The 13,215-nt window shown below is 44.0% G+C and overlaps 7 protein-coding genes across 7 annotated transcripts; 3 read left to right on the top strand and 4 right to left on the bottom strand.

The window, feature by feature from the left end:
* Nucleotides 1-192: 192 nt before the first annotated feature.
* On the bottom strand, nt 193-1,312 carry O0I10_002066 (uncharacterized protein; the record flags this gene model as incomplete). The annotated part of the gene is made up of 4 exons (XM_058482154.1): nt 193-670; nt 731-852; nt 909-1,243; nt 1,294-1,312. 4 exons carry the CDS (start codon nt 1,310-1,312, stop codon nt 193-195), a joined length of 954 nt encoding a protein of 317 aa, XP_058347285.1.
* An 835-nt stretch (nt 1,313-2,147) lies between these two features.
* On the top strand, nt 2,148-3,516 carry O0I10_002065 (uncharacterized protein; the record flags this gene model as incomplete). Its single annotated transcript, XM_058482153.1, has 4 exons — nt 2,148-2,235; nt 2,293-2,499; nt 2,559-3,428; nt 3,485-3,516. 4 exons carry the CDS (start codon nt 2,148-2,150, stop codon nt 3,514-3,516), a joined length of 1,197 nt encoding a protein of 398 aa, XP_058347284.1.
* A 58-nt stretch (nt 3,517-3,574) lies between these two features.
* Nucleotides 3,575-5,292, bottom strand: O0I10_002064 (uncharacterized protein; the record flags this gene model as incomplete). The annotated part of the gene is made up of 6 exons (XM_058482152.1): nt 3,575-3,750; nt 3,814-4,030; nt 4,094-4,162; nt 4,216-4,473; nt 4,532-5,112; nt 5,247-5,292. The coding sequence occupies 6 exons, from the start codon at nt 5,290-5,292 to the stop codon at nt 3,575-3,577; spliced, it is 1,347 nt and encodes a 448-aa protein (XP_058347283.1).
* Nucleotides 5,293-6,394: 1,102 nt separating this feature from the next.
* O0I10_002063 (uncharacterized protein) lies at nt 6,395-6,969 on the top strand (the record flags this gene model as incomplete). Its single annotated transcript, XM_058482151.1, has 4 exons — nt 6,395-6,463; nt 6,544-6,612; nt 6,683-6,779; nt 6,863-6,969. 4 exons carry the CDS (start codon nt 6,395-6,397, stop codon nt 6,967-6,969), a joined length of 342 nt encoding a protein of 113 aa, XP_058347282.1.
* Nucleotides 6,970-7,094: 125 nt separating this feature from the next.
* O0I10_002062 (uncharacterized protein) lies at nt 7,095-7,507 on the bottom strand (the record flags this gene model as incomplete). The annotated part of the gene is made up of 3 exons (XM_058482150.1): nt 7,095-7,126; nt 7,214-7,392; nt 7,458-7,507. 3 exons carry the CDS (start codon nt 7,505-7,507, stop codon nt 7,095-7,097), a joined length of 261 nt encoding a protein of 86 aa, XP_058347281.1.
* A 547-nt stretch (nt 7,508-8,054) lies between these two features.
* On the bottom strand, nt 8,055-10,473 carry O0I10_002061 (uncharacterized protein; the record flags this gene model as incomplete). The annotated part of the gene is made up of 6 exons (XM_058482149.1): nt 8,055-8,819; nt 8,880-9,295; nt 9,352-9,796; nt 9,873-9,995; nt 10,058-10,121; nt 10,190-10,473. 6 exons carry the CDS (start codon nt 10,471-10,473, stop codon nt 8,055-8,057), a joined length of 2,097 nt encoding a protein of 698 aa, XP_058347280.1.
* A 1,062-nt stretch (nt 10,474-11,535) lies between these two features.
* Nucleotides 11,536-13,200, top strand: O0I10_002060 (uncharacterized protein; the record flags this gene model as incomplete). Its single annotated transcript, XM_058482148.1, has 8 exons — nt 11,536-11,631; nt 11,699-11,836; nt 11,901-12,075; nt 12,141-12,199; nt 12,268-12,457; nt 12,518-12,610; nt 12,668-12,975; nt 13,036-13,200. 8 exons carry the CDS (start codon nt 11,536-11,538, stop codon nt 13,198-13,200), a joined length of 1,224 nt encoding a protein of 407 aa, XP_058347279.1.
* Nucleotides 13,201-13,215: the final 15 nt, after the last annotated feature.

Below are 13,215 nucleotides of genomic sequence, written 5' to 3'. Positions count from 1 at the left end.
AGGCGAAAAGGATAATCATCGTTGAAATGAAGGAGGGAAGATGCTGGTGGGTCAGTTGACCTGTTGACTATAAACCTTTTTCTATCCCCCATATCTGTGCACCACTTAAAACGCGTAAACCCGCCGCTCATGAGAAACAACGCACTGACCCATTTACATTTGCTGTGTAACACACTTTGAATTTATTACTCTTTAGCCTGTCCAAGAATTCAAAACAGCAACAAATGGAACTAATGCTTCAAATACATCCAATAAACGATCAAGGCAACCAGCTGATACTATTTCCTCATCCGTGAATTGCTTTGTAATAACCATGCTCTTATAACGCAACATCTCTATCTCGGGATGATCGCGTGGAATGTTTTTAGGAGCCACCTTGAGCTTGTCAGTGGTTTCCAATACATCGAGTCCGTCCTTGCCGAAAACTTCTTTCATTGCCGGTATCGTCAACGCTTCACGCATCAGGCTGGCATTCTCAATAATTCCCTCCCGTAAACGAGCCAAACGATCCGGACTTGGTTGCCAAATCCCTGCTGCCACAAACGAATTATCACCAGGGCTGATGGATATATGATAGCCTGCAAATGGCGATTTCTTCCCTCCACGTGAGAATGATGCTGAAAGATGTGTCTTATAAGGTCGAAGGTCATTCGTGAATCGCAAATCCCGGCTGTTGTTGTACCAAAGTTAATCCATCTATCTCTCAAATCCCTTATCTTTTTTAACTTACTTTTGCCTGTATACTGCTTGTCGAGGTTCTTCCACCAATATCGTAGGGTCTATCTCATGCAATTGCTCAATCACCATCCCAATAAAATCGATAAAATCCTTGCGCGTTGAATGCCATCGTTTCTAATATGATCATTAGTATACATATAAGAGGATACATAGAACATGATGTCACATACCTCGTTCACTCGCATAAAGTCTCGGTGGTTGTTTTCTCTCAACTCACTCATAAACTGGAGCACATCGGGTGATAATGCATCTGCAAAAGGCGACCCTTTAGGACGAGGTATCTTGATACGACCAGGCTTCATATCATCAGCACTAGTAACAGCCTTGCCACGATCTTTGCGATCCACTTGTTGTTGGGAGTCATTGTCAGAGTCGCTGATTGCCTCGGCCTCGGCATTGGTTTCCTTGCGTTTTGCTGCTGCGCGTTTGGGCCGTTTGTTGGCAGGTGTGGTCTCCTTTACTGAATCGACCTGGTTGGTGTTTGGTTTATTGAAGGCGCGTTTCTCTATGCATAATCAGCGATCGAGATCTAAACCTGGGGGTCGTAAAGCTTACTTGCTGTTTTCCCTGCCATGTGTATTACTGCGGAAGGAGGAAGATAAAGGACCGCCAGCATAATGCGCGCTTGTTTGACACCATTTTGAATCTCACTTGTGTTGCTGACAAGCATAATCCATCCACTCATCAATAAACATCCCTTTTGTTATAACCATGTCATTGCAAATGTTCCATCCATATGCATATAAATGAAGCATTGGATCATACCCATTTATAATACATCCCTCCTGTTTGCTCATTGTTCACAAGATGGTCCTTCATTCTTCTTGATAAATGTTCTAACGTGTACACCATGCAGGTGGTAACATTCACAAAAGCATGTTTACTAATTTAAATCCAAACTTGGTATGCCTGAAAGTGGACACAACGGGACATCTCATGTTTTCGGCATTAACAATACATGATGCTTTTATCTTTTAAGCCAGTGCGCTTTCATTGTTCCTCTGCATATGATATCATGAGAACGGGAGTTGGCAAGTTGGTGGGTGGTGGTGCTGCTGTTGTCATTGTATGGATTTGGTTGCCAAGCAACCAATGTTGCTATGATCCCAACAAGCGCTCTTGCTCATATCAAATGGTAAACATGCGGCGACAACGATAGAACAATGATGGGGTGTATTTATGGATAAGTAATGGCAAAGGAGCGAGGATAATGGGCATGGTCATTATGTGGGTGACAATGAATGGTTTATTATCATTTAGAGATCCTTTATACTACTCGGAACAAGTTTCTTAGACAACAGTGAGTGATCATGTACCCTTGCCAAGCAATGTGTGTGTGGTCGGCGATACAAAAGCTGCCGTAAAAGAAAGTATTATGCTGGTCTCGAGGTTGTCTCTCTTTAACTAAAATGGATTCCAGTCTACTCAAAGACATCCAGAATGGCAAGAAACTAAGAAAGGCGGTTACCAATGATAGATCGGCTCCATTGATTGGGAGTAAGTGGTGTTGGTAAAGAGGTATTCTCGAGACGAGACTTACGCATTATGTTACAGATGCCAAGTCGAGTGGCCCATCATCATCTGGTCCCAGTATTGCAAGACCTCCTGTTCCCGGTGGTGGTGCAAGTGCAAGTGCAGGTGGAGGTTCAGCAGCAGCTCCATCGCTAGGAGGTGGACCACAGCTTGGAGGATTGTTTGCTAATGGAATGCCAACGTTGCGCAAGACAAGGGGGGCTGCAGTGTCTACTGGTAGAGGACAAGGTAAATATGAGGGCTTTGGTATGATAAGGCTGATTACTAAGAGCATTGTGTACGTGTAGATACGCCTACGCCTACTCCATCAGCACCAAGTCCACCTTCGATACGACCCTCGGCTACTTTCAATAAGCCAAGTCAAACACTTCCTCGATCATTTAAATCACCACCGCCTATTCCAGGACGTAGTCCATCAGCAGCTGCAGCACCACCACCACCACCTCCTCCACCACCTCCTCCACCACCATCATCAGCACCATCATCAAATGCATCTCCACCTCCACCTCCTCCTCCACCTCCACCACCACCACCAGGAGTTTCATCAGCAACCCATTCACCTAAACCACCATCATTGGCACCTCCTATGCCAGGAAGAACGAGATCTAGTAGTACTCCACAACGACCTGTACCTCCGACACCACCACGTGCTGTGCCACCTCCTCCTCCTACAGTAGGTAGTCCTTCACGTCAACTTCCAAGTGCACCTTCGACTACCACAGGTAGAGCAAGTCCATCTCGTGCTGTGCCTCCAATTCCTACTGCTCCTAAACCATCATCAACATTGGGTATTCCTCCACCTTTACCACCTGGAAGAAAACGCTCTTCATCAACATCCTCTTTTGGTCCATCATCACCTGCTGCACCACCACCACCGCCACCACCTCCTCCACCTCCTCCACCAGCACCTTCATCAGCACCTATTGGAACATCTTCTCCAACAAGGCCACCACCACCACCTATCACAAGATCACCTGTATCTCCAGCCACACCTGCATGGAAAATATCTACAAAGAGAGCATCCACCATCAAAGAACCACCTGCTACAGAAAGTGGTGGTCGTTTCACTTTTAAAAGCATTGCTGAACTCCCTCGTCCTCGATCCTTCAGACAAAATGCAAGACGCGTATATCCAAGTGGTGAATCTAGGGGTAATGGTAAGTAATGTCTATATCCTTTTCATTGTTCTTTTACTCATTTGATTCCCATATAGCTTATCCATTAGACTATTCAACCATTCATTGATATAAACTTTTGGCATGTTTTCATTAACGACAAATAAAAAAGAGGTAGTTGATGCTCTCTAATGTGTAGTGGATTCTTTCAATCTCTTCGGGTATAGCTTAGGACTTAGTGGCAAGATTGGGTTTTTGGCATCAGCAATTTCACCAATGGCACCTGCATTGCTAGCATCTGTATCCTTTAGCTTAGTCACACGATCACCCTTGGGTCTAAACGTATCCACAGCTTCAATATTGCCTATGTATTTATAGATCATCATGTCAGCCAATGAATCCATGCGCGTATCCCATTCCTCATTACCTCTGTAATAATGCTTTTCGCAGCCATGTGCATTGGGTATCAACTCGATCAGCGTATGTAGAGGAACTTTGATATAAGGTAATTCATCATGTCCAACATCGAGAAAGTAGGCAAAGATACATCGAAGTGTTGCTTGATGCGCCACTAATAGAATGTTGTCATGTCGTTCAAGCTCCATGATAATTGGCTCCACTCGAAGAACAAGATCACGGTAGCTCTACAAAACACGATTTAGCTTCCCAACCATATACCTTAATACAAGTGTCCACATTGTACTTGCCTCACCACCTCTATATCGATAATTGAATTTATCCTCATCACGACGTGCAAAATCTTCTGGATACTTCTCCTATAGGCATACGCGTTAATATATGTAAACCATTTTTCTGCATCCTTACATACCTCGATTTCTGCATAGGTCATCCCATCACAAACACCTGTATTCAATTCATCCAATGCTTTCCACGATTTCTTGGGATATGGAAGATGGCTGGCTGTTTGTATTGTTCGCTTCATTGATGATGTCCATACGGTCAATGACCGATCCCCAACATGCTCCTTGATCAAATCAGGTAGACGAGCGGCGTACATTTGTCCTCTGGATGATAAATCAGCATCACCACCAATCTTGTCTTCCACATTGAACTGCGACTCGCCATGCTGAAAAGAAAGTGATAAATGATCCTGTCATCATCCATAGAACCTCCTTTTCACTTACTCGACTAAACCAAATGCTCTTGGGACGGATTTTGACATTCATCAAAAAGTAGACAATGCGACTTTCAAGGTAGCCTCGAACAAGATTGATGATACATTGCTGATTGGCGTCGATGATCTTTAGATAGGTCAGGTGATCTTCTGTAATGGTCTCATACATCTCCTCGTAATGCTTGACACGTTGTTTGAAATCGGCTTCGGCAACAGCAGGGTCCATGTCGTGGTAATCAGGGTTCTTGGATATGATATCTTGGATGTTGCTTTGAATGATGCTTTCATCTTGGCATATGGATTCGATAAAGAGCACTTCAATCCCTCGTGATGCGAGTTGCTTGTGTATCCATGTCCTTCGTGCTCGTGTACAATTGGTGCCATCATAAATAGCCACCGTTCCTTTCCCTTCATCGAACCAATCCATCATGGCTGTTAACGTTGCTTCTGCTGCTTGCTCACGTTGACTCATTCCATTTGCGTTGTGAAAGTCGAAAAAGGTGTGATCGATCCGATTCGCCAGTTTTTGTCGTTCGCATCCCACATTGAATATCTCAGTGTCAATTCCTAACCATCGCAGATAGCGTTGGACTTGCCTGGATGCGTTAGAAAGGAAAATGTAAAAAGAATGCCGTGGAACACAACATGATTCATGATAGCACTCCCTCCCCACAACCCTATCCCACCACTCGAGTACTTGAACCCCTTTGTTCTATTCGACTTACTTTTCTTGGCGAGGTATGTTTTGCCACGAGCAGGAAGACCCACCATCTTGTGTAAAGGAACATTATGCGTCAAGCGATCCATTCCTAGTTGACTCGACACCCCTCCCACACACACTTACAACACACGCAATACGTATTTCCACCGCTTCAAAAGTAATTTAGAATACCCAATGTTAGCATTGCAATAAAGTGAACCATTGTTCCTGGACATTTACTTGTAGACATTGGCAGTTGGACAAAAAGAGAGTGAGTGAGAAAAGCGAGTGTAACTGATATGATTTCTATTCAATGGTTTCCTAGCAACTCCGAAGTAGCTGGGGACAATGGTGGCATGATGATGCGTTGTTGCGATGCACTATAGTCTACGGGGAGAGAGAGGATGGTGATATCACATGTACGATAATCATACTGATAATCATCCTTGACATCAACATGCAAAAGTACGTGGATGATTTCTTGTTGGAACAATTATCGATCCTTATAATACCGAGTCAAGGTCTTCATTTAGTCTTTGGTTTCCCACGGTAAAAGACCTGGTTCTTCTATATCGACCCTCGAAATACGATGCAAGCAATTGACATGCCATTGCTTATCGGTAAAGCATACTATTCATGGACATCTGATCACGCCAGATGGGCTGATTTTTTCATGCAGATGATTTGTACTCATGCACACAACCCATTTTTGCTCATGCATGTTATCTTTTACACGATCATATGATGTGGTGTTCATTATGTAATCCGGGCCATGAATAATGTTATACGCAAGGCATAGGTCTTTCATGTACTGAGTACGTAGCTGGATACTAACAAAGGGACTTGACCCATCCTTGTATTGTAGATCTAAATTTGGATAAGCTCAACTTTGAACATTGAAAGCATCCTTGTTGTAATGAATGCAGTAGGCCAATCACACAACCGCCACTATGCTAGTAAGGTACGCTTTAACATCTTCTCTTTATTAATGGTCTTGATAACAAAAGCAGGAATATGAGCTATCATTTTATGTAAAAGATCTTAATTTGTAGCAATGATGACTGGGCGAGAGATTGTCTACTACACACAAAAGCCCTGAGTCGGTGACAAATTTGGGCGCCATCAGCAATCAGCGACTTTGTCCACACTCACCTTGACGTTGCAGCTTCCACAATGTACATCAGCAACTGGGATGAGTTCCAAAAGGCAGTCGAGGAGCTTTATACGACTTCACCAGAAAGGGTAACGACGCAAGAGAGCAATGCGAATAGCCATCACCTTCCATTGAGTACTCATTGGGGCCCTATTTTTCATATGAACAGACGCGCTACGTTTCTCGTTTCCGTCACTCGGATGGGGAGCTAATTCTCAAAGTTACTGACGATCGAAAGGTACGTTGCCATGTGGATTCCTTTACTTGACGATCGCCTGGATACGCTGACCTTGGCATTGATACCATAGATTGTCAAATACAAGACGAACCAGGCAACGGATCTCAAGAGGTTTACCAGAATGAATCTCAACCTCATGTGCAAAATGCAAAACCGAGTATTAGAAGGTATGATACAGGAAGAGTCGCATGAAGCTTGGGGTGGATAGATATGGACAATGGATATTGAAGATGGCATTTTGTGTCTATAGAGCCTACTATTCCCCCTCCCGCCGCCACCTCACAACCTGAAGCTGTCCCAGCGTCTTCATCACCCAAACCGCAACAAAAGAACAAGAAGAACAAGAAGAAAAAATAGGATAGGATACCAAGTTACGATTGCATTACTGTATCATTAAATGGAAAAGAGACTTGGATTGCTAGTGTGCGTGTTTGTATATGTGCGTTTATTCAACAACAACGTCATCATCATCGAGATGCATTTTACTGTTGGTACGAGAAGACGTTCTTGAGGTCTATAAAAGTGTGGATAATACGATCGTCAGGATTTTCGTGCTTAGGTGTGTGTGTGTATATATAAAACATGGGAATGTTGCACTTACAACCATCCTCAGTGGCCAAACGGTTGATGCTATCATCAGCTTCAGCGTTACGGCGAACGAAACCGCTCAAGGCGTAGGTAATGAAGCTGCCAGTCAAACGACCCTCGGCGTTGACGTCGCCAACGTTAAGCTGAACGGAAGCGTGGTCCTTGGCAGTGATAAGGCGGTTGGTGGCAGAGCTGGCAAGGTATCAGCTTTATCTGTACGCTTTTGTATCTCTCATTCTCGTCAGACATTAACTAACCACTTGCGAGGAATGTACAAATCAACGAGTTGGCCTTCAGAGTTTTCCATTGTGCAGCAAAAGAGGAGGAGCCCTTGCTGTCGACCAAGGCAGGGCAAATTTTGCGTCTCCATCCCACTAAGCCACTTGTAGCTGGTGCCTTATTCTCCCGCTCCACTTGATCCCACTCTACGATTTTCACTTGCATGATAATCCCATGACTACTTTCTTTTGTATAAAGCGAAGCGATCTCATCAAATTTAAATTGGATCCCTTGTGAAGATAGCTCCATTCAATTATTAGCTATACTCGTTCTCTCAATAACAGGTGCTCCCAAACCATCGTAACCTTCCCACAGCATGATGCATACTACTAAAGAGAAGTTACTAAGCAACATAAACTGAATGATAAAAAAAGGAATCGGCTGTTCTATATTTCAGCGATAATCTACCAGGCTCACAAGCTGTTGAGTCTGTGGACAATCTAAATTCTATAGAAGCGTAATGGTACAAATGATAATAGTAGGCAGGAAAGGAAATGTATATAGACATGGTGGACCATTAGGAAGAGGAAAGAGGGAAGATGTAGGAGGAGAGGAATCGTACATAGTGTTTTACTTTACAGCTTGGCGGCATGGGTGGTACCATCAGCGCTAAGGCCATCATGAACAAGGGGCTTGATGTATTGCTCATAGCCATCCACCACCAAAGTCTTGTTGAGTGGCTCATTCTCAGCCATCTTGGTATAGGCTTGATATACATTACCATCGTAACGACCAAGGGCAGAGTTTAAGTAGTAGTCGGGCAAAGCAAAAGCATCAACAAGGGAGACAGCATCAGGGCGAACTTGTTCAAGCAAGGTAATAACTTGATCCTTGACCATGGCAGCTTGTTCAGAAGAAAGGTAACCAGAAGTCAAGAATTCTGCAAGCTCTTGTTCCATCGTGTGCAAAGCGAAAAGTGCGGCAAGAGTGCGCAAAACCTTGAGCATGGAGCGGTTTTCAGGCTTAGAAAGAGCCTCATCATTTTGCAAAGATACAATGAAGGTGCGAACAAGCATAAATTGACAATGAGCACGTGAGACACGGTTGATCTCAACGAGGACTGAGTTCCAAGAACGGCCTTGATGATCAATTTGTTCAGCAAGCTTAGCAGCAAGGTAAGCAGCACGGAAGCCAAATGCTGCAAGGATCAATTCGGGGTTCAAGAAATCGGCAGCTGTTTGTGCAGGGCACTTTGCCTTGGGATTCTCAAGGTATTGGAGCAAGTAGTTGATTGTGTGGTTGTGTTCAGATTGAGTAGCCTTGCCAGCAACAACGTTGCGGAGGGTCTTCAAGATGTAGCGTGCAGTTTGTTGGGTCAAGATATAGTTGTCACCTTCCCACTAGAGAAATACAAACGTCAATCATCATGATACATTACATCCCTTTCATGGTATACTTACAGTGACATTGGGCAAGTAATCTTGATAAAATTGACCGAGACCAGAGAACAAGCTGTAGCCATGACCACCGCATGCACGACGAGCATCTTCAATAGCAGCTGCTGACATTGTGGTTACCAAGGACTTTAAGCCTGAAGAGCTTGCATGGAGATCGGCAAGCAAATCAAAGTTGCCCTTGGCCATTTCTTCTTGGTTGCGGTTGTAGAGGCGAATCATGTCACGTCCAGTGAAGAAGCATGCATAAGCAGTGGCAATCATTGGCAAGAGACGGTATTGCTGCATGGTATAATCGAGGACGGATGTTTCAATAACCTTGTTATCCCACTTGCGAGGGTTAGCTGCATCCACAAATTGACGACGGATGGCAGAGTAGCGAACGGCAACAGTAGCAGCTCTTGCAATAGCCATGCGAGCACCTACATAGTCACCATGTTAATACAACATCTTATGAAACAAAAAGAAAGACACTTACCAAGAACAATGTGTGCACGAACAAACACCATGGTACCATAAGAAAGTTTGGCATTTGGAGGCTTGATGTATTCGCCAGATCCTGGGACCACCTTGGAATACTTGGCAAGGAAGGCAACATGGGGGATACGATAATGATCAAACATGATGAAGCCATTGTCGACAGAGTTGAAACCAAACTTAGGACCGATATCACCCACAGTGATACCCTTGAGAGGGCGATGATCCACGAGGCTACGGATTTGGACACAGAATGGATGAGGACCAAAGTCTTTGCCGTTGAGAATAAGACGAGCCATGACAATAGCATGGTTAGCAGCCTTGCCAAGACCACCGATCCACCATTTGGCAGCAGTAAGAGATGGGGAGTGGAGCTCGAACTCATTGGTCTCGTTGATGTAAGTTGCCGTAGTCTCCAAACCTTGAACATTGGAGCCGTGTCCGATCTGATAAGGCATCATCATACTTAGTCAGCCAATCATGATCACCTTACTGCAACAAAGCCCCTTCCCCTATTTTTACCTCAGTTTGTGCGTAACAACCAATGATGTGATGCTTCAAAGCGGGCTCAAGGAATAACTTCTTTTGCTCGTCGGTGGTTTGATTCTTCAAAGTGGGAATAAACATGTTGTAATGCAAGGTAAACTAAAATGACATGTGAATATGGGATAGCTCAATCTCCTTTTATACATCCATGAAACACTTACTGGGGTCGATTGATCATACAAAAAGTTGGCAATAGAAACATCGGTCTCATCCCAATTGTGCTCCCTAAGTAATGGTAGCAGTAGTCGTAGTAGTTAGTATTATGCTATCACGTGTAAATAAAGGGATCTTACTTTTGCAAGTCAACAAGACGCTTATCCTTCCAAAGAGAGGAAGCAATCTTTTCAGGACGACTCTCGTGGTATCGATTGGACTTGTCAAAGGCAGGTTCAGACTCGAGGACTTCAAGCACCTTGTACATTTTGTTGAGGTATTCCTCGGTGTACATAAACTTTGACATCTCCTTGACGTCGAATGAGGCCTTGGCACGCTCATTGGCCAAAAGCAAGTCGCCATTGGGAGGAGCGGGACCAACTGCAGGGAACTTTGTTGGAGTATTGTTATTGAATGAAGTCATCGATGAAGAGAAGAGGAAGGGAAGGTGAAGTCTGACGGCAAAAGCTGGGTAACATCGGTTTATATAGAAAGCGGTCGTTCAAAAAATGCAAATCGCTTTACTAATTCACTTGTGGAGCCTTTTCGCTATGTCAGCAATTTTCGCATGCTTGACAATCAACAACAAATAGCCGTGAACCCATGTGGAATACGCCACATTCGATAATGCAAACCTCGGTAATACTTCATCATGCTTCATTTACATATTGATTATCAGTAGCTGATGATGCTATCATTGCTTTTTGTATAGTAAATGCTGCTGTTGCCCCGCATAAACTATTGCTTTCACTGTTTCTCATCCTCGTGTCACCTGCATATCTCAACAACCTCCGCGAAGTTTACCCTTCCCCGCTTATTTCCCCGCATCATTCCATCATCATCATTCTATTATCAATTCCCCTTTTTATATTACCCGAAGACATGTTAGCTATCTTTCTTGGTCTTTAAGCATGCATTGTTTGCAAATGGGATCATCACTTTGTGGTTTTCAAGGATTCATCATTGTTAGAAAGCGAGAGCTGTTATTTGACAATGCATTGGATCAATTTTTCACATGTCAATGAGAAATATGAAATAGCAGCGTCATCGTACGATGTTGCATGCTTTATCTAACGCATTGGAGTTGGCTGCATGTCACACAATGATCCACTGCACAATGAAACAGAAGGACCACCAATCATGTAAGTCGTATTTCTTTTTTTTACTTCATCGTATTGTTCTTTTTGTGAAATGTAAGATGAGGAAGGGTCCATATAACGTAAACAATCATGGATATCAAGGACCTTGTTTATGATACAATAAGGGTGTTTTGCTATTATCAATGTATAAGATGTAGCTAATTCGATAGGATGTATATTGTGTGGTGGGCGTGTGGCGAGTGAATGGGTGGCAAGCGGAGAAGTGGGAGCAATGCATTGATCTCAATCTTAGCTCTGGCGGTCACGCGGCGTCCTGCATTTCGTCAGCAACACGGATGGTCCACCACCATAACCCCTTTCTTTACACATCTCTACCACGAACTCTGATGCAAGCATTTCAACGATCACGCGTCGCGATACATTCTATTAGAGGCAACTCTTTGGCATTACAGACCCGCCAGGTTCAGAAAACCATCTCAACGGTACGAGTTTACGCAGCACACACGCCCCCTCTCGTTGTAGCATTCCTTTCATTGACTTGATTCACAGGCTGCTCTTGTACGTGCTACACGATCGTATAGCGGCTATGGATACAACAATGATTACGACACATATGGTGCGCCTTCACAGTTTGGTTCAGGCTCAGGCTGGGGTGGTTTGGAACGCAAAACACTACCGAGGAACACGGTACTAATATCATCCAATCTTTGTTTGGTATCCTTCATATTGACTTTACGTTGCTCTACTATAGATTATCAAGTTTGTCCCTCAACAAGAAGCTTGGATTGTCGAACGCATGGGCAAATTCCATCGTATGCTGGAACCCGGTTTGAACGTCCTGATGCCCATCATCGATCGTATCAAGTACGTCAAGAGCTTAAAGGAGACAGCTATTGAAGTTCCTAGTCAAAGCGCCATCACACAAGGTAGGGTCTTAAGGAAAAGGAAGGAAAACGAATAGATGCTAATATGTGGTCAATCATTTTTACAGACAACGTAACCCTTGAACTTGATGGTGTATTGTATTACCGTATTGTGGATCCTTTCAAGGTACAATGAATGCATCAGGGGGGGTTTGGACGATTGTGTATTGACAATGGAATTGTCATTTTGGATAGGCGTCTTATGGAGTGGAGGATGCTGAGTTTGCCATCACTCAACTTGCACAAACGACTATGCGTGCTGAAATTGGTCAAATGACTTTGGATCGCACTCTTGCAGAACGAGCACATTTAAATTCCAACATTGTCGACGCTATCAATTCGGCATCGGATGACTGGGGCATTCGTTGCTTGAGATACGAGATTCGTGAGTAGATAGCAATGGAAGCCACACGTGTCTTTATATAACTCACATGGGCAAATTTAGGTGATATCCATCCTCCTGCAAAGGTTGTCGAATCCATGCATCAACAAGTTTCTGCTGAACGTACCAAACGAGCTCAAATTCTTGAATCCGAAGGTAAAGAGGGATCATGTCATGGGGAAGGAACAAAAAAGGTTAATCCATTTTGGATAGGTGCTCGCCAAGCTGCTATTAACGTTGCCGAGGGTCGTAAGCAAGCAACCATCTTGGCATCCGAGGCCGAAAAATCGGAGCAAATCAACAAGGCTAGTGGTGAGGCTGAGGCTATCTTGCTTCGTGCTCAAGCATCTGCCAAGGGTATTGAAAAGGTGGCATTGGCCATTGGACAAATGAATGGCCGGGATGCTGTATCTATGACGGTGGCTGAGAAGTATGTCGATGCATTCGGAAGAATGGCCAAGGAAGGTACAACCATGATTGTTCCTGCATCAGCAAATGACGCAGCGTCCATGGTAGCACAGGTAAAAAGAATTGGAGATTGCGGCTATACCTTGTCTACTCACATGGACTTTTTTTTCTAGGCATTGTCCATCTACAACTCTATCAACAAGCCCAAGAATACTTCATCCAACACCACACCTCCACCAACCCATTCAGAGCCCTCCATCAAAGATGAGATGACTCAAGATTTGGTGAAAGCCGCAGAGAAGGAATCAACATTCAAAGAGCCTACAGAGTCATCATAGAGCAATGCATTGACC

This window comes from Lichtheimia ornata (assembly GCF_029851405.1).
Source record: "Lichtheimia ornata isolate CBS 291.66 chromosome Unknown scaffold00005, whole genome shotgun sequence".
In the NCBI taxonomy this organism is placed as follows: Eukaryota; Fungi; Mucoromycota; class Mucoromycetes; order Mucorales; family Lichtheimiaceae; genus Lichtheimia; species Lichtheimia ornata.
Note: the sequence above shows the minus strand (reverse complement) of the source record. Positions and strands in the feature narration are given on the sequence as shown.